At 36.8% G+C, this 23,530-nt stretch overlaps 1 protein-coding gene across 1 annotated transcript in view; it reads left to right on the top strand.

Moving 5' to 3' along the window:
- The window catches only part of DMD (dystrophin), a 2,022,175-nt gene that overhangs the window by 616,325 nt on the left and 1,382,320 nt on the right, over positions 1–23,530 (top strand). Inside the window, exon 17 of the mRNA XM_081043053.1 lies at positions 2,466–2,641. Coding sequence (XP_080899179.1) covers positions 2,466–2,641 — 176 coding nt within the window. The remainder of the gene's footprint in view (positions 1–2,465; positions 2,642–23,530) is intronic.

Consider the following 23,530-nt stretch of genomic DNA (forward strand, 5'->3'; position numbering starts at 1 on the left):
CATATAATAGTTTATGGTCAATAAAATTCATGGGGAAATTCAGTACATGACCAATTGTTTTTTATTCTTATTATTGGGAATAGGTATTGAAAGTAATTATTAATATATATAATGAATTATACCCTATCTTTATAGGATCAAGGCATAGTTGTTTTCTTATTTTTGCATCACAACGGAAATGAGCTAGTGTTTTCAATTGCAGTACAGTAATGAATATAATATAGAAAAATTATGGATCCATGTCTTACTATTCTATTAAAAGGATTATTTTTTAAAATTTTTATAAGGTTTGCTATATTCTTAAATGCAATTTCATAGAATACCCCATTTCTCAGAAAATAAGACCTAGCTGGACAATCAGCTCTAATGCGTCTTTTGGAGCAAAAATTAATGAGACCGGGTCTTATTTTGCTATAATATAAGACTGGGTCTGATATGATATGATATGATATGGGGTCTTATATTAATTTTTGCTTCAAAGACACATTAGAGCTGATTGTCCGGCTAGGTCTTATTTTTGGGGTAACATGATATCATGTTGCCATTTCTCTTTACCCTCCATGGGCATATCTATCCAATTGCATAATAGGTGTCAATGAGAAAATATAAAATTACAGAAATTCATTTCACAGCCAAATATTCAATAGCACAAATATTCCATAACATTAGTTATAACTGCAAAAAAATAGCTTTGTATTTTCAGAGTCTCTGCATTCTGGTGCCTGCACATATAAAATTATAAATTTTCCATCTGAACAATATTCTCTTCAATCCATCATGGTATGCAAAAATGTTTGCCATGGTTAAAAAATAGTACTCCGAGAAAATGAAATGCTCTTGAACTCCTACTGAAAAACTGCATTTTCTTTTTGATTAAAGGTGAACTTAATTTGATCATGTGATGGTCATTTTGTGTTGTGTGCAATTAAATTTGAGGTAATATGTTCAGCATTTAACAATGTTACTTTCTGCTTTCATTTGGCATAACTCGTCAATGGACTATATATAAGTATTATTGGAAGCAAAGTGATTGATTCTGAATAATGAATCTATGGACATTTTGAAAAAGATAAAATCTATCCTCTGCACATGTAGAAACTCTGTATCTCATAATATCCTTTTTAAAAAAATTGTTTAGGCTACCAAAATGGAAGTCGCTAAGGCTTTGACTTATGTAAGGCCGTGACTTGCACAAAGGGTAGCACTTTTAAAATGCATTTGTCAAAAGCAATTTTTACACAAGACATCATGACAATGGATTTCATCACTGTCAATTGCCTATTTGGAAGCTGAAATACTAAGATCATAAGGCTATCCTGATTTCCTTCCATTGAGGAAATCAGTCATCAGGTGTGAGGCAGGGAAGTTACCCCAAAACCTTTCCACATTTCTTGGCAAGTTCAGGGAAATCAATCAAACTGATTTGGCCCCCAAACAGATCGCTGGCTCTGTGCATATTAAGTACCTGTAAGTGGGTCCAATGCAAGTCTGTTTTGATCTCCTTGAAAACAGATCTTGCAAATAATTCGAATTACCAGATTCGATTAACATCTCAGGAGGTGTTTCAAATCATAATAACAGGAAGATTGTGAGACAGAGAATTGGTGGTTAAAGAAAAAAGGTATCTCACCATTATAAGACGCGTCTGTCTAGCAGTGCCCTTGACCTGAGATAATGAATGACCTGTCATGACTTGGGTCACAAACCATATTATTCCAAAAAGTGATGATATGTGCCTAAAAAAAACAGTTTTTTAATAAGTCTGAACAGAAAGTCAGTGTGTTTTTAAACCAACAAGACTCTTTAATGCTAACTTTGGGAACTCAAATATTTTAATGTATTCACTAATCTGAAACAAGAGTAGTGTGCTTTTTAGCATTTGAATATCATTCAGGTTATTGTATTACTGGACACACAGGCACTTTATATTAACCTTTTATTGTAATTTTAAAGGATATGTCACTTATTTGGATAAAAAGTCATTTATTATAAAGTTGAAATAATTTTTGTTTAAAAACGTCTGGACCATCAAAAGTCACAAAGATGCTTTCGACAAACTATTTAATAAACATCTATAATGTGCCAGGCAATGGAATTGGTGCTGGAACACCTTAGTAAAATTTACTTGAATATTGTAAACATTTTAAATAGCATGTCTAATTAAATGTCAGAATGACACTGAGTTTTTCTCCTTTGCCCCCTTATTTCCAATAGCTTGACTAATAAATTGTGGAGGTGGTAAGTTTGCTTCTGGTTTTGAGATTATCTCCCTTTATGATTTCAGTCAACATAACTTAAGTTAGATAAAACAATTTGATTTGGGTTCAGTATGGTGCTATTTTGATCTGAAGGTCAATTTACCAACAAGCAGGAACAGTTTCTCATTATTTTCCTTCACCACTCTAAGCAGTCTTTACTGAAGTCTTTTAAGCAATGTGTGACCTCTATTTCAATACTTCTCGCAGATTTCACAGGCTGTCACCACCACTAAGCCATCACTAACACAGACAACTGTAATGGAAACAGTAACTATGGTGACGACGAGGGAGCAAATCCTGGTGAAGCATGGCCACGAGGAACTTCCACCACCACCACCCCAAAAGAAGAGGCAGATTATTGTGGATTCTGAAATTAGGAAAAGGTGAGAGAGTTTATTCCTGGCTTTATCCTCAAGCAAAGAGTACTTGTTTAGCAGGAAAACTCATTTTCAGTTGTTTTGATGGCAGTATTTTTACTTAGACAGTATTTCCAGAAGCCTGTAACGTCAGTTAAGTTAGTGAGAAGAATTATTAAGTAAGGTTTAAAATTGACCCAAGGAATCACTATCCCAAGAAAAACTTAATGTTTAATGGAAGTACTTTTTGCTGGATTGAATCCTGAAAGTGTCTATTTTTTTCTTATAAAAAGCCTGCTGGTTCCATGCCTCCTTTTGCATTAAATGTCTTTGTTTCCCCAGTAATGGAGAGTACATTTTCATGAAGAAGTACACCTATAATAGATGAGCTCCATTCTGCTAGTTTACGAGAACATCATGTCTCAATCTGCGCATCCTAAATCAGGAGTTATTAATTGCAGAACAGATTTCCTGTTCTTTGATATTTATAAAGGCTTATCATGAATGAATGCATTAGAATTTTGAACTGGTCATTTTGTGGATATTCTCAACTAGACATTGTAGATGAATTAGGTATTACGTAAATCAGTGGACATATTAATTAACGTGATGGGAGTAAAATTGCATAAATTCAAAGACAGCATGAAAATCACAAAAATGGTACAGTTTCCTTTTCATTCCAGTGATTATAATTCAAAGATTGAGCAAGAACACTAAAATCTGTCTTATGTTTCTAAGCAGCATATGTTTAGGAACGCATGGAACACTTGACATTAGAATTTGTGTATACAGGGCTATAGAAGTATGAGAAGAACACATACCTAAAAATAGTGTGTCAGATGTTCTAGCCAAAGGAAAAAAACACCTAGAGAAGTTACTCATATATTTTATTTGGGACTTTCAGTACTTCTCTGTTAATCCATGATTTATAACCAACTTTTGTAATTACACAGTTAACCACTGGTCTTTTCTCCCTGGTGTATCTGCTGGGCTAAGTGAATCCTCTCATTCAGGGGTCAGCATACTAATTCTGCAGGCTAAATCCAGCCTGCTGCCAGTTTTTGCATGGCTCAAGAGCTCAGATTTTTTTTTTTTACATTTTTAAATAATTGAAAATAATCAAAAGAAGAATAATACTTCATGACATGTGAAAATTTTGTGAAATCAAATGTCAGTGTCCATTCATAAGGTTTTATTGAAACATAGCTACAGTCATACCTTTATGTACCATCTGCGGTTCTTTTGTATTAAAAAGTCAGTGCTGGTTAGTTGTCGCAGAGACTACATGACCTGCAAATCCGAAAATATTTACTATCTGGCCCCTCATTGAAAAAGTTTGCGGACCCTTGTTCTAGTGAAATGGTTCTCAAAATCTTTGACTATCAGTTATCTCTGTGGGGCAGTGACTACCAAGGACTCTACTTGTGATAGTAGTTGACATTTTTAACATTCATTGATGTAGAGAAAACATGACAAAAATAAGTCAGGGAAGCTCTGTATGAATTTACTTTTTATTAATCCTTGTAGCACGGACATTAATTTAATGTCAGGTTAAGTATGTGACTACAGACAATGCTTAGTGGGCACATGGATTTATGGACTCTTTGCCACAACCCAACAGCTCTCCAACAATTTTCCAACCAGAGCAATATGGAACCCTAATTATCTTCCCCTCCTAATATGTTCAGGATGCTCCTAATAACAGAAATTAACAGAGCAGGTTGATTTGTGTTAATGTCTGTCTTCACAAGCTTATTCTTGGCTCCCGCTTGGAGAATGTATTTTGTTAGGAAAAATGTGTTCTGATTACATTTTGTTTTCTGGAAAGTGTGGATAGTAGTGAAATACTGTGTCTCCTCAATTCGGTTTGCATCATAGGCTCTCAGCAGTGTTTCTTTTTTTAAGTGCCTGGAGTGAAATGTCCAATTGGGAACATAAAGAATATATTGCTTAAATGAGAGCTAACACTAACTGAGGGTTGGATTATGTGCTCAGCACTATATGAAATGCTTTATCTGCATAGCACATTTATTCTTCCTAGTAACCCTACAAAGTAGGTATGGCTATCATTACTACCGTATTACACACAACTAAGACATGCCTGAGCCAGGATTTCACCTGAGGTAGCCTGACCACAGGACATGGATTGTGTAGTAAAATATTTCTTCAATAGGTATGTAACTAAGATGATCTTATGTCTTGGTTTGCCTGAGTCCATCCCAGTTATACCTTTTGTTGCAACATAATTTTAAATAGCACCAACTTTCACCTTCAAATACATCCTGATTCGGACAGTACAATAACTTGGACATTCTGTATAAGACTCTTGATTGATAAATTTAGATTCAACAAAGAGCACAAAGGAGCAAACATTTAAGAGCAATTAAATTCAGTAAGTGGTAATTGTCTACAGGATGGAATCTGGTGAAAACGTTGTCATGGTTCAAGAGGCATCGTGCAAACATGACAACCAGCTTCGCAGTGGCTAGTATCCCTCTCTCACCCCACGTGAGAAATGCTGGCATTTAGCTATCATGTTGATCTTTTCAAAATTACCTCCTTTTCAGCTTCTCTGACACATTGTTGGTTCTGCTCCTACCACCCTTTACCTCACTTGTTTTTCTCCTTTTGCCAGATTCCTATGGCAATGTCTCATAAATTCATCTTTTCATTCTTCTGACTTCTTTATCTGAATTGTCTCCTCTCATGGATTCAAGTCTGGCTCGACGTGAATAACTCCCAAATTGTATAGCTTCACATCTGACTCTCTCCCTCAAATTTCACTTCCGTATCTTTAAAGCCATGATCTGGGTACTTCTATCTGTGCATACAGCCAGTGGTTCAGTTTTATTTGTAGCAAATGAAAACATTTATTGCCTCCAATTAACCACACCTAGTTATGCATACATTGCACACGTATATTACTTATAATTCATCATCCGTGTGTCTAAAGGAGTAGTGGATATTGGAAAAACCATGGACTTTGAAATCGGAATCACTCGGGTTTGAAGACTGCCTGTTTTAATTACTAGCTTATGATCCCAGGTAAATTGCCTAATATTTGTGCCTCAGATTCACTACCCTGTTTTTATAAAATACTAACTGTAGGGAGTAAGTAGGAAGCATTGAATACAGCGCCTGTGAGGTAGTAAGAATTCAGTAAATGCAGTACATAGCTGGTACTCTTGTTTGCTTACGGTGGGAGAGGTGGGGGTATGCTGGGGGTTGTGGAGGTCGTGGCAGTGGTAGAGGGCACAGACGGTCTTAAAGGCAGTGGTAGCATAAATGTGGTAGTGATTAAAGTGGCAGTGGTGGCAGCAGTGAAGGTGGTGGTCATGTACTGTTGGTGACAAAAAACAACCTAATGAACACCATCTCAAAGATAATGAATATAAAGGAAATGACCTTCTCATCTTCCTCTTCAGAACACCACGTGACCTCTCCATTTCTGTCAATCTCTCTTTCTGACTTTGCTCCTTATTTCTTATTATTAATTACTTTGTCTTACTGGGCAGGTGATATCATTTCAGTCATTTCCCAGTCATTCTAATTGCCGGCTCCATAACCTAAGCAATATACCTCACTGTGGTGAGAGTTGACCCTCTTTTTGATGAATCTACCTTAAATTAGTACTTCTAAAATGTTGCTTTTTTGCTCACCCTCCCAAGTTGAGATTCTCATAACTCCAATTGTCCCCCAAATAAAACACAAATCCCTTCTTACAGTATTCAGTGGTATTCTTACACCAATTTTAGGTCTAGCTTACCCCAGATCTTTCCACTTCAGCCAGTAAATTCCATTACATACATTCTTTTTGCTATATGCTTTTATGCCACCCACATACATTTGTCTCATCACCAATCACAACAAAGGAATCCTGTCATTATATTTCTTTATACTTTACTTAGATTCCATATGTACATAGTGCCACGCATGTAATAAATAATTAACAAATATTTGTGGAGAGAGTAATACAGTTCAACTAATTATGATAGCTAAAATTTTATATTCTGGTAGCATTTAAGAATTGTACCTAGCTTTTCATGGATTTTTTCCTAATAATAAATAAATGAACATTCTAATAATCTTTAATAATTCAAATTTTACCCATCAGGATATCATTATTTACTCAAAACTATTAAGGGATTTAAAATTCAGCTTTGTACCACACTATAGTTTCTTAATTATCTAAGGTGCATTTAGTTGATTCCATAATAATTATACGGTTTCTGCGTTTATCATATTTGCTGCATAAATTGTCCGCCTTACACTAAGATATACAAAAGTGTTTGATGATCTTGGGTCACAAGGTAATTATTTCTAACAGTAAATTATCCCTGCAATTCAGTGATATTATTTTACATATAGGTAATTATCAGAGGATGGAACTCAGAGTACATTAAAACTAGATCTATTATCTAGTTAATTGGAATTTATTTAGGAGATTAGTTCCTAATCATGTAGCAGAAATTTTAAGAGACTTTTCACAAAAGCTTTTATTTACATTTTTGTATCATTTGGGTGAAACCGATAGCCAATTGAAGCTTTTTAAAGTAAATGCCACCTCAGTAAGGATAATTTTCTCAAATATGATGCTAGCAAATGAATATCTTTGACCTCCAGAGATGTATAGAGTCATTTAGAAATACCTAAATTCACTTAGTCACTTTCTCCTCTCTTAGGTAAGCAGACTGAGTCTAAAGTTTACTTTTTCTTTGGGGAACTTATTCAGTAGTGTTTGGGGATTTTGTTGGGTGTCCGATGGACATGTGTCCTGTTTGGGAGACCACCTCAGGGATGCTGTGGATGCCTGGTCATGGCATTGTACACCAGAGACTGGACATTAATGAATGCCAACTACAATTTTATGCATATAATGTGATGGCTCGGTGTGAGGTCGGGGTGGTGGTGGATGGGGGAAGGGGGGTTCACGGTGTGAGGGATGTAAAATAAATAAATAAATAAATAAATAAAGTTTACTTTTTCTGACCATTCCTCACATTTTTACTAAATGGTAGAATAAATTGCTGAGAGAATTACAGACCTGCATTATTATTTCATTTCCTATTTTTCAGCTTCATTGTTTTTTTGTGTTTTGTTTCTTTTTATGTCTGCTGACTGAAGGACATTAATTAATGTCATGTCCTTGGAAGTTAGATAAGTGTTAAGGAAGCCCTCTCCTCCAATTTCATGAGATTAATGCCTAAAGTATTTTCGTGTTAGGTATTTATTTAACTTTGATTCCCGATTATAATCTGGAAGTTGTAAGATAGAACATTTTAACTTATTTGAAGACTCTAATTAGATGATTAATATGTGTAAGAGCTATTTTTGAATTTTGTACGTGATAAATTGATCCTAAAGACCAAATCGAGTTATTGGTTTCAGTAATAACATTTTTGCCCTTTTCACAGTTCAGAAAAACAATACTTTGCTTCTTCTATCTAAGGAGACTAGACTCTAGACTTGTCCAGAAAGATGAAACTAGTGGCTTTCAGTTGCAAAATCAGTACTAGGGTTGTAGTTACAATGTCCTGCTTTTTGTGTATTAGGGTCAAATGACCTTGATCATAAACTCCAGTTTTAGTTTAGAAATTATTTGTGGTGAAGAGTAGAAACCTTACATGCCATCCTCAGACAGTCCAAAATCATAACCATCCCTTTAGAGTTCTTAAAATTATTGTGTCATATAAATCAAAAATAAGTCAATAAATATCTTTTGAGCAATGTAAGAATGTGAATTTTCGAGGCCTACTAAGTGACCAGAGAACACTTAGAGCAGCAACACTCAGTGCAGTGCATGAAACAGCAGTGTCACCTGGGAGCTTATTAGAAATTCAGATTTTGGGGGCCCTCCCCCAACTTGCTGAATCAGAATTTCTGTAGGTGGACCCCGGACTCTTACAAGCTCTCCAGATCATTCTGAAAAGCCTTAACATTTGAGAACCCTTGCACAAGAACAGCAGTTCTCATACTTTAGCATGTGTCCGAATCATCTGGAGAGTCTGTTTAAAGACAGATTCCTGGTCCCCACCAGAGTTTGTGACTCAGTAGGTTTAAGGTGGTGCCTGAGAATCTAAGATAGGTGATGCTCATGCTGCTGGTTCAGGGCCCACATCTTAGAAATCAGTGCGCTAGAGCACCCTCTCAGTTCCAATGCGACTCTTGTTTGTCTTTCCCCAAACTGGCCCCAGCGTTAGCAACCATCTACTCCAGACTAGGCTAAGTGATGCTACTGTTCCATCTCGTGACATCTCTGTTGCTTTATGTTGACATGATCTATTCAGTATGCCTACTTCACCCACTAGACTGAAAGCATCCTTGGCCAGAGTTCATATTTTACTCCTGTCCTGGTATGGGGTCTTCTGCTACCGTGTTTCCCCGAAAATAAGACCTAGCCGGACAATCAGCTCTAATGCGTCTTTTGGAGCAAACATTAATATAAGATCCGGTCTTATATTACATTATATAAGACCCAGTATTATGTTATGTTATATTATATTATATTATATTATATTATATTATATTATATTATATTATATTATATTATACTATACTATACTATACTATATTATATTATATTATATTATATTATATTATATAAGACCCGGTCTTATAGTAAAATTTATATCATAATATAAAACTTATATTATTTTTTTACCTTTATATTACAGTAAAATAAGACCGGGTCTTATATTGATTTTTGCTCCAAAAGACACATTAGAGCTGATGGTCCAGCTAGGTCCTATTTTTGGGGAAACGCAGCATATGGTAGGTACCCGATACATGCTTGGGCTGAAATGCACTATAAGGGGAGCTCGTCTTATACGATACTACACATAGCTCTGCAGGTCTAGCTATAGCCGTTGTATGAAAATGAACTCTTCCAGAATGCAAGAGCACAGAGGGAGGCTAACAGGGAGAAAGACAGGGCCATAGTCTCAGAACTGAGACATACAGTTTGGTTTGTTCCTTGAGGGAAAAAAATTGGTGGTCACATTTATTCATCTAAAAGAAGCATAATTGACTGCAAAGCAAAGTGAATTTTTACTCAGGAGATCTGAAACACCTCTATTCCTGAAACACTTCTGAAACCGTTCTGATGTCTTTCCGCCCCTCCCCCTCTCATATTCTACATCAAGCAGTAAAACTGCTCTCAGCAAAGTCACCAGAGAGCTCCTTAATTGCTGGCTCCAAAGATTGCTCTTTAATTCTTATCCTTCTTGAAGTTGTGCTGTGCTTGACATTGATGATTAGTGCCTTCCTGAAATTTTTCTCTCCCTCATTTTTCTGGAACATTCTTCTCTCCTGTTTCTCTTCTCCTCCTGGCTTTCTGACTATGTCTTCTCAGTCACCTTCTGCCTTTATTCTCAGTCTCCACAAGATTCAAGTTTTGATTTCATTTTGTTCTCATGACACTTTTTTTCGCAGGGCACTATCATTTATAGTCTTGTCTTTATCAGCCATCTATATGTGATGATTCCCAAATTAATATCTCTAGCTCATCCTCCCTTCTGATGGTCATACCTGTGTCGTTCAAATGTTTGTTGGACATTTATACCTGGACTTCTTACCCAAATTTCAAATGTGGTTCTGCAGTACAGACAATGTCATTCACATCATAGATTGTAAAAACAGCACCTTCTGGACTTATGCAGTGAACAACCTGTGCAACCGTTCGTAGTGGTCTGATATCGGCTGTATCACTGAATCCCTCCAAGTATGCCTATTAAATTATCTTTAATGTATTCCCCTTTACATCCAGGCTGGCCCCCCTTAATTCAGTCTCTAATAAGTTTCTGCAAGAAAAGTTTAACTGAATTTTCTGCGTTTACTCTCACCCTTCCTATATATGCTCTTCAGAGCCTCCTGAGGGATATTATAAAGATTCATTAGATCATTCCTCTGCTCATAATTCTTGAAATGCATGGCACAGAAATTCTTTTCTGATCTTTAGCTGCCTATCTCTCCAGCTTCCCTACCTTCTCCCCTGCCCATTTTTTAAACATGCCATGCAACTCAAAACAGTCTACAAACTGTTTATTACCAGTACACAGTGAAATAAGAGGCTTGAGCCAGAATATAAATCAATGCACTGCTGCTTCCTTTGTCAAAAAAGTTTTGCAATTAAAAAGAAATCAGATGAAATATAATAGTATGCCTAATGACTTAGTTGATTTATACTTTGGTGACTTTTGTTGTCACAGACTGCTAACCAATAGTTCATAGACTGACCAGAAACTGTATATTTAGTGGCATTGCCTCTGCCTCAGCCTTAACCACTCTCAGATCTCCCTGGAGCTTCTGTTTCTTTGCACCCACCGTTATCACTTCTTAAGATTCCCTTTTCATTACTTTCCCTTTTCCCACTCCCAGTTTCCTTGCTTCCTAACTAACTACCTTTTCTTTCTGGGAACCGAACCTCCCAGGCATTTCTCAGCCTCACTAGTACTTTCATGAAAACACTCGCAGAATTTTATTGTGATGATTTTCTTTTTGCATATTTGCATCTCCAGTAGAACTCAAGGGCGGGAGCCATTTATTTTCAATTCTAGACCTACAGTGCTTACCCCAGAAGTTAACAAATAGTAAGTATCCAGTAATATTCTTGGGATATTACATGAGTATCTGTCAGTGTCTTGTCAGGAAAACAGAAACCACTCAAGGTGTTTCAGAGAGAGAAAACATAATACAAGGAATTGGTTAAGCAGGTGGCGGAAAACTGGGAAGCAGCAGAGGCTGGTGAGGCCACTGAAAACATTAGCAACATCAGGAAACTTGCGAATATGCCTAGAAATCAAGGAGGGGATGGTACCAGAGTCCCAAAGCTGGGTACTTCTAACAGGACTGCCATTGTCAGGGCCTTAGACCAGTGAAGGAAGAGGGCCATCCAGAGGAAACAGAAGCCATAGTGGAGATATAGCTGCTCTGGAAATGCCAGCAAAAGTAGAGTATGAAGGAAAAATACCTTGGCTTGTCTGTTCCTTCTGCCCTCCAGTATTTATATATGCTAGTGTTTCCAATTGGACACACCCAAGTGTAAGCCAGAGGGTAAGCAATGGTGAGAAATGTATGTCCCCTGGATACAGAGAGGAGAAGAGAAACCTGGGGAATGGATCTGAGCGCAGATGGCTTCTGGCCTTGGATCTTCCACTCATAAGCTATGTGACCAAAGCAAGTCGCTTAATCTCACTCAGAATCCGTTTCTTTATTTTGGAAATGGAATTTGTATGACTTTCTTTGTTTGCCCTCACCCTGTGGAAATTTTATTATACTACATATGTCTGTTTGTCGGTATTTGTGGACCCAGGGAAAAAGCCCCAAGACGGAAAGCCCACCACTGTAAATGCAGGGCAAGGAAAGACCGAGGGAAGAGGCAGGTGACTCCAGTCTGGCAGCTAATAGAGTTTATGAAAGGAAACTTACATACGAGGTGCGTCTTCAGTGACTGCAGGACAAAGTGGATATTCTGCATGCCACTTGGCAGGCATCAAAGAACTATACAGGGGAAAAGGTGGGCAATAGTCACAGGTATTAGTATGTGAATGCTACAGAGTAATTCTCTGTACAGCTACAGAGAATTACTTTACGTGTTTGACCAGGTCTGGACAACTGCCTGGTCCAGGAACCAACTCACAGCAGGACTCGTTCCCCGCAGGGGTGCTGGTTTAGGTCAGAATGCACATCGATTATGATCAGTCTCTCAAGGGGGTATTGGGATAAGCAATCTGCATTCTGGCCTGAGTTTCCAGTTCTTAATGTAGCACAGTTATCTTTCCATTACCACATTCGTTTTATACTAGAAAACACTCTGATGTCTGCTGGGCATATTCTTATCCTGGTGTCTTCCCCAATCAGAAACCTGTATCTCTATAAATCAATACAAATGTAATGATGCCTGGCTCCTGTGGACAGAATTCTGCCCCGCCCCCAATGTTCCTATCTTAAAAGCTTAACCGCCAGTGTTGGTATTTGGAAATTGGGCCTGTGGGAGACAATTATTAGGTTTAGATGAGGTCACGAGTGTGGGGCCTTCATGATGAGATCCATGTCCGTATTACAAGAGCCATCAGAGAGCTTGCTCTGTCTTTCTCCCTGCTATGTGAGGACACTGTGACAGAATGACAGGGTGACAAGCCAGGAGCAGAGCGCTCACCAGAGCCAGACCATGCTGGCACCCTGATGATCTCCTGGCTTCCAGAACTGTGAGAAAAGAAACTTCTGTTGTTTAAACCCCTCAGCCAACAGTATTTGGTTATGTCACCCTGCGCTGCGGAAGATACTGTCTTGGTAAGCCAGTGAGTTTTGCCGTGTGTTTGAACTAAAGTTTGTAGAGATGCTCACTAAAAGAAGTAGATAGATTGACACAACTCATGATGCTGGGGAAGGGTACTTCCATATGACGCAGTGGGGCAGTAAGGACACGTCAGATTTAAAACGGCCGTCCACATTGCACTAAATAGTTTCTGAACCTTAACTGGAACTTATTTAAACTTTAAAGACCTACAACATAAAAGCATGTTGAAGTGCTTTAAACTCAGCGAGCTTTCACACTGAGTGTGCTTAAAGTTGAAATTGCCTCCCACAGGGCCCAGGGCACCATCTAACGTGAGACAGGCTTTTTTGAACACTCACTCCTGTAGTCAGTGTGAGTCCACAGGATTTCAAGAATGTAGTGGCAACAACCTTAGTTTTCTTGCTAATTTTCCTATCCATTCCACTACTACCTAATGGATCTCTATGATTTGTGAAGCACTCCCGTTGCTGTAACTGTGAACCATGCTTAGTCCTTCCCTCAGGAAGCTTGCATTCAAGCATAAACTGTATCACGAGGAAGTACTGATAAAATGTGAGAAATGTCATAAGGAAGGAAAGCTCATTTTCTGCTTGAGAATGGAGCATGGAAAGCTCATGGAGAAATTCGCGTCTGAGTGGACAGATAAAGGATAGGGGCATATTGGACTCAAGTTGAGGGGAAAGGATAATTAATTCAGAAACGGGGGAGCAGGGGGCAGCCTGTATACCACCAGCACTTACAAAGAGTTGTGAGTGTTTCTGTTTGCCTGGAGGAGAAGTGTGGGTATAGGAAGGAGATGAGTAGTAGTAAAGGACGAGGTTGAAAAGGTAAGGTGGTTCATACTGAAAAATGATTCACAATGCCAGACTAAGGAAGGTGAACTTGATCTGGTCATGGGGAGCCACTGCGGGTTTTTGAGAGAGACAAAGTAATATTGCCACTGTGAACCACAGCATTTTGTACCCTTCTGAGTGTAGGGAGAATTAGGTCATCTCAACTTCACTCTATGGAGCAGTGAGACTCAGGAAACTGTTCCTTTAAGAGCCAGACAGTAACAGTTTTAGGCTTTGGCACAATATGGTTTATTTTGCAATACCTATCTCTGATGCTATAGCCAGAAAGCAGCCATAAAAAATACGTAAATAAGTGTGGCTGTGTTCAATAAAACTTTGTCTACAAAGACAGGTGGCGGGCCAGAGTTGTCCCATGGACCACAGTTTGCTTATTCCTGCAATAAAGAGTGCAATCGATGGGATTATTTTACTGTGGATATTTATTGATTTGTCTTTTTGTCTTTGTTATAGCTTTCTTTGCAGTTTTTATTCTTGTAATTACAGTAATGGCTTTTACTTTACCAGCCCTTAACAAAACACTAAAACAAATAGCTCTGCCCTCAAATGAGAAAGTTAGAAGTGGCATAGGGCTGGCTTAAACCCAGTAAGGAAGAGTCACGGAGGGCAGTAGCTAAAAAGTTAATGACTTCTACCATGTGTCAAGCACTCTTTGAAATATTTTATACATATGAACATATTTAACTATTAAAACAACATTATAACGTACTTTTTTATCATCGCCCCGCATTGCAAATGGGAAAAGTGAGGCACAGAAAGGTCAGGTGACTTCTCATGGTTACAAAGTTTACAGGAAGCAATGTGGTCAGGATTTGAACCCAGACACTAGCACGGGATGCTATATTCTTAAACTTTGGCAAGCTACCTTTTAGTGAGAAGTTAAAGGTGATTTAATCAAATTATTTAGCTGAAATTAAAAGCTTGACTGAGACTGTTACAGAATTTGTCGAGGTGTCTCTATGGGAACTGTGCACTTACCCTAGATTATGACTATTCTACATTCTGAAGTCTCATAGACTCTAGCTAGGGTCACATTGGAACATTTGACTATTTTAAATATAGAGATCTTTATCTGTGAAAAAAATTCTTTCAAAGTTAGGTTTTTAAACTCATAGACACAGACAACATTTTACTGGTTACCAGAGGGTAAGGGGGGTAGGGGGTGGGAGATGAGGGTAAAGGGGATTAAATATATGGTGATAGAAAAAGAACTGACTCTGGGTGATGAACACATAATGTGATATATAGATGATGTATTGCAGAATTGTACACCTGAAACCTATGTAACTTTACTAACAGTTGTCATCCCAATAAACTTTAATTTCAAAAAAGGTTAGGTTTTTTAATATCAAGGTGTAAGTGCGAGTCCCATATAACTGAACTGTTTTTCAAAGTACAAGACTCTTAGTGCTAACCATTGTCTTAACCCCCATAATATGTTATAAGTAACAACCTTTGTCATCTATGCTTACTATCAGTTCTGAAGTCAGAAAACACATCAACAGATTGGAAATTTGTGGATTTTAGGAAATTAAGGAAGATTCCAAAGTAAAAACAATCTAGGAAAAGTATTTTTATAATGTTATAAGGATATCAGGTATGCAACTAAGGATCATAGTTTAGGTAAATGAAAATATTTAGAGTTAATGTTCTAGTTTTAGAGACTCTAACCAAATTCTGTCATAATCCAAAATAGCACAGTGGTAACCACCAGACTACTGTATAGCAACAAAAGAGAAGTTCATACTGACTTTTCCTTAATGTTTTAAAAAATGGGTATCCCTTTCATTTGGAACAAAGGAAAATAAGTGTCGAGTAGTGGAAATCTTCGGATTCAGACAGACCTGGTTTTGAATCTGAACTCCATGTTTCACTATGTGTTGAAAGTAATGGTAGTATGACTTCAAGATGCTTTTGTGTTTGTGTTAAAATGGCTGAAGGTGCCTTAACTGTGCATCTGAGGGTCTCTTACTAACAAGTTCTTTTTACACCATTTTATCTATATCTTTGGACATTTTATGTTTCTCTGTAAGAGAATTCCCATGAAAAATCCATTTGTCACCGTGTTATCATTATGTAGATAAGAAAATAAAAAAGAAGCTAAATTGAGGACCAAGCTGTGAAAGGGAATGTGCGCCCTCTAGTGACCCACATTTATTTCTCACAAGGGCACATACAGCTTTTCTTTTTGGTTTCGTCATTTTACATAAACATCAAATTTGAGTGAAAAATAAACGGGTCAAAATTTTCAGCTTGGGCATATTATGTTGTATGATCATGGATTTATGACTGTGACATCTATCATTTAAGAGAATCATTCTATTAATCTGTGTTAAGGTGAAAATGAAACATAGGTTATAGGCATCTGTGGCTTAGCAACATTTTATTGCCAATACTCTGGATCATATAGTTTTTGTCCATGTGCTTTCACATGCCTTATCTTTATAGCTAATTCCTCTAATATAGCTGATCCTGACATCTTAGAATTTTTGGAATTTCCTTAGCTTTTAAGATGTGTTTCCCTGAAAGTTATATTAACAGAAGATGTAAAAGTGACTTCTTTTCAACCATGTCACATTTTAGAAATAAATATTACAATGTATTTTTAAATGGTTAAAATTTGTTTCCAAATTAAGGTAAAAAGATTGTTTAAAATTGTTTTTGTCTCCTACCTGTTAAAATAGTTTAGTTCACTTTTACTATTTGGAGAGAAGCAAAATTTTCTTAGGAGTTTTATTCTGTTTAGTGCAATCCGCTACCCTAGAGGTACAAAGATTAATATCAATGCCAGATAACTCATGGAGTTTTCTGGCATTTATAGCTTAAAAATTTTAAATCACTGGATTTGTATCTGAGGACATGTATTTTGAAAAACATACACATTAAATCTATTTGGTTTGCCATAATTGACAAGAAGACAGACAATTTTAAGGATAAATTTTATGTTTTGGGTGAGAATTCAGATTTTGAAGCATGGTTAAAAACGCATATTTTGGGACAAGGTAAACTACACAGAAATTGACTGTTTAGTATCTTTTAAAGATGCATTTCATTTCAGCGCAATCTGGAATCATTAAATTTAAGTGTACTGATACGTATTATTTTATGAGTGATGCACTTAAACTTACACATATGAAAGTAGAAATACATTTAACGTTGTAAAAAAAGATCATGCAGCCATGTGGAAAATAGATTATTTGATAGGACTGTAAATGTAGCCAGTTTATATTAACTGAGGACGATGTCCTTTTTCATTTGTCATATTTTGTTTCAGGTGCTGTGTAAACTGTTGAAAAGAGTTTATAGGGTTTTATTATAACTGGGAATTATAACATCCTTTGCTGTTATTTAATTTGATAGCTAGGTGAATAGACTAATGGAATATCAAAGCTGCAGTGTAAGCAAGGCTGACCTCAGATTTGTGTCTCAGGGCAAGTTGTTTTAATCCGGGAGGTAACTAAACACATTTAAGAGTAATTTTAAAAAAGTATTTTTTAGTTTCTATTTTACGACCAGTTTGATGGAAGCTTTTGAGTTTTTGCAATTTAAAGGAAAAAGTAAAGGAAGATCAGAGAAGTTAAGTTATTTTCCTGAGGAAACAGTATAAAGATTAAGATGGGTGATTAAAACCTGTGATACCTGCCTTTCAGTTCAGTGATTTTTTTCCACTGCACTATATTCAGTTTACATTTGAAACACACACAAACATGTACACACAAACAGTCACATAGCATCACAAATTTAAAAAAATATATATAAAGCAATTTTTTTGATCCTGTCTTTCCCCCTCCTACCTAGGAAAACACACCCACACTGTACGTACACAAACACACACACACACACCCTGTGAGAGTATTCGCAGACTATGTTGATTTGTAGGAGGTAGTTTTCTAAATGTTGATTTGTTTTCTCCTGGTTAACCAAGATTTTCCCCGTTAATAATATCTTATAACTATAAAAATATAATAGTTACCATGCATTCATCACATCTCAGAGTCCTAAAAATACTTTATTTTTAGCACTGACAGGTTTTTTTTTGTTTGTTTTTTAATTTATTGGGGTGACAATTGTTAATGAAATTGCATAATTTCAGGTGTACAATTCTGTATTACATCATCTATAAATCCCATTGTGTGTTCACCACCCAGAGTCAGTTATCCTTCCTTCACCATATATTTGATCCCCCTTACCCTCATCTCCCTCCCCCCATCCCCCTTACCCGCTGGTAACCACTAAATTATTATCTGTGTCTATGAGTTTTTGTTTCTCATTTGTTTGTCTTGTTCTTTTCTTGTTTTTAGTTTATATACAACATATCAGTGAAATCATAGGGTTCTCTGCTTTTTCTGTCTGACTTATTTCGCTTAGCATTATACTCTCAAGATCCATCCATGTTGTCACAAGTGTTCCTATATCATCTTTCCTTAACGCCGAATAGTATTCCATTGTGTATATATACCACAACTTCTTTATCCATTCATCTATCGAAGGACATTTTGGTTGTTTCCATGTCTTGGCCACCGTAAACAAAGCTGCAATGAACATTGGAGCACACGTGTCTTTATGTATAAATGATTTCAAATTCTTTGGGTAGATACCCAGGAGAGGGATTGCTGGGTCATATGGTAATTCTATTTGTAATTTTTTGAGCAACCTCCACACTGCCTTCCATAGCGGCTGCACCAGTCTGCATTCCCACCAACAGTGTATGAGGGTTCCTTTTTCTCCACAACCTCTCCAACACCAGTTACTATTTGTCTTGTTGATGATAGCCATTCTAACTGGGATGAGGTGATAATCTCATTGTGGTTTTTATTTGCATTTCTCTGATGATTAGTGATGTTGAGCATTTTTTCATATGTCTATTTGCCATTTGTAAGTCCTCTTTGGAGAAATGTCTCTTCAGGTCCTCTGCCCATTTTTTTGTTGGGTTGTTTTTTTGTTGTTGAGTTTCATGAGTTCCTTGTATATTTTGGATATTAGACTCATATCGGAGGAACTGTTTGTAAAAATCTTCTCCCATTCAGTTGGTTGCCTCTTTATTTTGTCGATGGTTTCTTTTGCTGCGCAGAAAATTTTAAGTTTTATATAGTCCCATTTGTTTATTTTAGCTTTTACTTCCATTGACTTTGGAGTCAAATTCATAAAATGCTCTTTGAACCCAAGGTCCATAAGTTTAGTACCTATGTTTTCTTCTATGCAGTTTATTTTGTCAGGACTTAGGGTTAAGTCTTTGATCCGTTTTGAATTAATTTTGGTACATGGTGATAGATAACAGTCCAGTTTGATTCTTTTGCACGTAGCTATCCAATTCTGCCAGCACCATTTATTGAAGAGGCTGTCTTTCCTCCATTGTATGTTTTTAGCTTCTTTGTCAAAAATTATCTGTCCATATTTATGTGGTTTTATTTCTGGGTTCTCAATTCTATTCCATTGGTCTATGTGTCTGTTTTTCTGCCAATACCATGCTGTTTTGATTACTGTAGCCCTGTAATACAAGCTAAAGTCGGGCACTGTGATACCTCCAGCATTGTTCTTTTCTCTTAAGATTTCATTGGCTATTTGGGGTCTTTTGCGGTTCCAAACAAATCTGATGATTTTTTGTTCTATTTCTTTAAAAAATGCCATTGGGATTTTGATGGGGATTGCATTAAATCTGTATATTGCTTTGGGTAATATGGCTATTTTAACTATGTTGATTCTTCCAATCCATGAGCATGGAATGTCTTTCCATTTCTTTGTGTCTTCTTCAATTTCTTTCAAAAATGTCTTATAGTTTTCAGCATATAAATCCTTCACATCGTTGGTTAAGTTTATTCCTAGATATTTTATTCTTTTTGCTGCGATTGCAAAGGGAATTGTTTTTTGTATTTCTTTTTCTGAGATTTCATTGTTAGTATATAGGAATGCAATGGACTTTTGTACGTTGATTTTGTAGCCAGCAACTTGACTGTATTCGTTGATTGTTTCTAACAGCTTTTTGGTGGATTCTTCAGGGTTTTCTATATATAGCATCATGTCATCTGCAAAGAGTGATATTTTAACTTCTTCATTCCCAATTTGGATGCCTTTTATTTCTTTCTCTTGCCTGATTGCTCTGGCAAGGACTTCCAACACTATGTTGAAAAGCAGAGGTGATAGGGGACAGCCCTGTCGTGTTTCTGAACGTAGAGCTAAGGGCTTCAGTTTTTCACCATTAATTATGAGATTAGCTGAGGGCTTGTCATAGATGGCCTTTATTATGTTAAGGTATTTACTTCTATACCAATTTTATTAAGTGTTTTTATCATAAATGGATGTTGTATCTTGTCAAATGCTTTTTCTGCGTCAATTGATATAATCATATGATTTTTGTCCTTTATTTTGTTTATGTGATGTATCACATTGATGGATTTGCGGATGTTGAACCATCCTTGTACCCCAGGGGTTAACCCCACTTGGTCACGATGAATAATCTTTTTAATGCATTGTTGTACTCGATTTGCTAAAATTTTGTTTAGGATTTTTGCATCAGCATTCATCAGAGATATAGGTCTGTAGTTTTCTTTTTTTGTGTTGTCCTTACCAGGATTTGATATCAGGGTAATGTTGGCCTCATAAAATGAGTTAGGGAGTACTGAAACTTCTTCAATTTTTTGGAAGAGTTTGAGCAGGATTGGTATTAGATCCTCTTTGAAGGTTTGGTAGAATTCACTAGTGAAGCCATCTGGTCCCAGACTTTTGCTTTGGGGAAGGTTTTGGATGACTGATTCAATTTCTTTACTGGTGATCGGTCTGTTTAGATTTTTCAGTTCTTCATGGTTCAGCCTTGGAAGAATATATGTTTCTAAGAACTTGTCCATTTCTTTTAGGTTATCGAATTTGGTGGCATATAGTCCTTCATAGTGTTCTTGCATGATCCTTTGTATTTCTGTGGTGTCCGTGATAACTTCCCCTTTTTCATTTCTGATTTTGTTAATTAGTGTCTTCTCTCTTTTTATCTTAGTGAGTCTAGCCAAGGGTTTGTCGATTTTATTAATCTTTTCACAGAACCAGCTCTTTGTCACATTAATTTTTTCTATTGTCCTTTTGTTCTCTATTTCATTGAGCTCTGCTCTGATTTTTGTTATTTCCTTTCTTCTGCTGACCTTGGGTTTCACTTGTTCTTCTTTTTCTAGTTCTTTAAGGTGTAAAATTAGGTTATTAATCTGGGATTTTTCTTGTTTCTTGAGAGAGGCCTGTAATGATATAAATTTCCCTCTTAAAACTGCTTTCGCGGCATCCCAAAAATTTTGGTAGGATGTATTTTCATTGTCATTTGTTTCTGTGTATCTTTTGATCTCTCCTCTAATTTCTACTTTGACCCAGTCGTTCTTTAAAAGTATGTTGTTTAATCTCCATGTATTTGTGTTTTTTCCTGCTTTCTTTTCACAGTTGATATCCAATTTCAAAGCCTTGTGATCAGAGAATATGCTTGCTGTGATTTCAATCTTCTTAAATTTGCTGAGGCTGCTTTTATGCACCAATATATGGTCTATCCTTGAGAATGTTCCACATACACTTGAATAGAATGTATAGTCTGATGTTTTATAATGAAGTGCTCTATATATGTCAATGATGTCCATTTCATCCAATGTGTCATTTAGGGCTGCTATTTCGTTATTTATTTTCTGTTTCGATGATCTATCCATAGCTGTCAATGATGTGTTTAAGTCCCCTATTATAATTGTGTTTTGGTCAATTTCTCCCTTTAGTTCTGTTAGTAGTTCCTTGGTATATTTTGGTGCTCCCTGATTGGGGGCATAAATATTGATGACTGTTATGTCTTCTTGTTGTATAGTCCCCTTTACCATTATGAAATGTCCATCTTTGTCTCTTGTTATCTTTTTCACCCTGAAGTCTGTTTCATCTGATATCATTATGGCTACACCTGATTTTCTCTGGGTATCATTTGCTTGGAGTGTCAATTTCCACCCTTTCACTTTGAGTCTATGCTTGTCCTTGTAGCTAAGATGTGTCTCTTGGAGAAAGCATATTGTTGGGTTTAGTTTTTTTATCCAATCTGCTACTCTGTGCCTTTTTATTGGTGAGTTCAGTCCATTTACATTTAGGGTGATTATTGATATGTGACGATTTCCTGTCATTCTGTCTTTAGTTTTCTGGTAAGGCTGTGTCTCCATTGTTTCTTTGCCTTTTTGTTGTTGTCTATTATTTCTGTGTGGTGGTATTCTACGATGTTTCCCTCTGTTTCTTCTTTTATTACAGTATATATTTCAGTTCTGGATTGTTTTTGAGTGGTTACCCTTAAGATTATGTAAAAGAAAGTTTGATATTTAGAGTATTTCATTTTCTTAAGCACGCATACTTTCTCCATTCCCATATTCCTGTTCAGGCCTTTACTCTCCCCCCTTTTTTTGTTTCGGTTGCCACAAATTGTCGCTGTTGATGGTGGTCGAATAGCCTCCTTTAGTATTTCTTGTAGTGCCGGTCGTATATTAGAAAATTCCCTCAGCTTCTGTATGTCTGGAAAGGTCTTTATTCCTCCTTCATATCTAAAGGATATCTTTGCTGGATATATTATTCTTGGCTCATGATTTCTCTCTTTCAGTAGTTGGAATATTTGGTTCCACTCCCTCCTGGCTTATAGAGTTTCTGCTGAAAAATCTGATGATGATCTAATGGGCTTTCCTTTGTAGGTTACCATCTTCTTTTCCCTGCCTGCCTTGAGGATTCTTTCTTGGTGTTAATTTTAGACAGCTTCAATACAATGTGCCTTGGAGAAGGCCTGTTGGGATTGAGGTAATTAGGTGTTCTATTTGCTTCTTGGATTCGAGGATCCATTTCTGTCCACAAATTTGGGAAGTTCTCATTGACAATTTGTTTGAATATATTCTCTGTTCCCTTCTCTCTTTCTTTTCCTTCTGGTATGCCCATTATTCTCATATTGCTCTTTCTGATAGAGTCAGAAAGTTCTTGTAGAGTTCTTTAATTTCTTTTAAGTCTCAAGTCTCTTTCTTCTTCCATCTGTGTCATTTCCAGGTTTCTATCTTCGATGTCACTGATTCTTTCCTCCATCTGGTCAAGTCTACTACCTAAGCTGGTTATTTCATTCTTAATTTCTTCTATTGAGTTCTTAATCTCCAGAAATTCCATTTGGTTCTTTTTAAAAATTTCAGTCTCTTTTGTAAAATGCTCATGTTGTTCTTCGATTGCGTTTCTGAGTTCATTAAATTGCCTTTCTGTGTTTTCTTGCATCTCTTTGAGGTTTTTCAGAACTGCAATCTTGAATTCTCTATCATTTAAGTCACATATTTCCATATCTTTAAGTTCCTTTTCTGGAGACTTTTCACTTTCTTTCTGAGCTGTCTTGTTGCCTTGGTTATTTATGGCAATTACTGATTTATTATTTCTCTTCCTAGACATCTACAGGAGTGGCTTCTGCAACAGGTTGATAGGAAGAGGTCTTTCTTTTGTTTTCCAATACTTGTTGGTAGAATGTTTTATTTTCTCTCCGACTGCAGCTTTTTTTTTCTTTCGACACAGTAGTGCTATGTTTTCTCTGCACTATTGCAGCTTCTCACACAATGGGGGGATTCCCTGGGAGACAGGCCTCTCCTCTGTTAACAGTTCACCTGGGTCATAGGGCGCCATGTCCCTTTGGGGGTGCGGAGAGCTTTCGAAGTTCCAAAGCTCTTTCTGCACCCGATTCAGAGCCCATATGTTTCAGCAGTGCTGTTTACTCCTGCAGGGATCCGCCCAGATAGGTGGGCCCAGGGGTGCAGTGAGTTG

This window comes from Rhinolophus hipposideros (assembly GCF_964194185.1).
Source record: "Rhinolophus hipposideros genome assembly, chromosome: X".
NCBI classification, from domain to species: Eukaryota; Metazoa; Chordata; class Mammalia; order Chiroptera; family Rhinolophidae; genus Rhinolophus; species Rhinolophus hipposideros.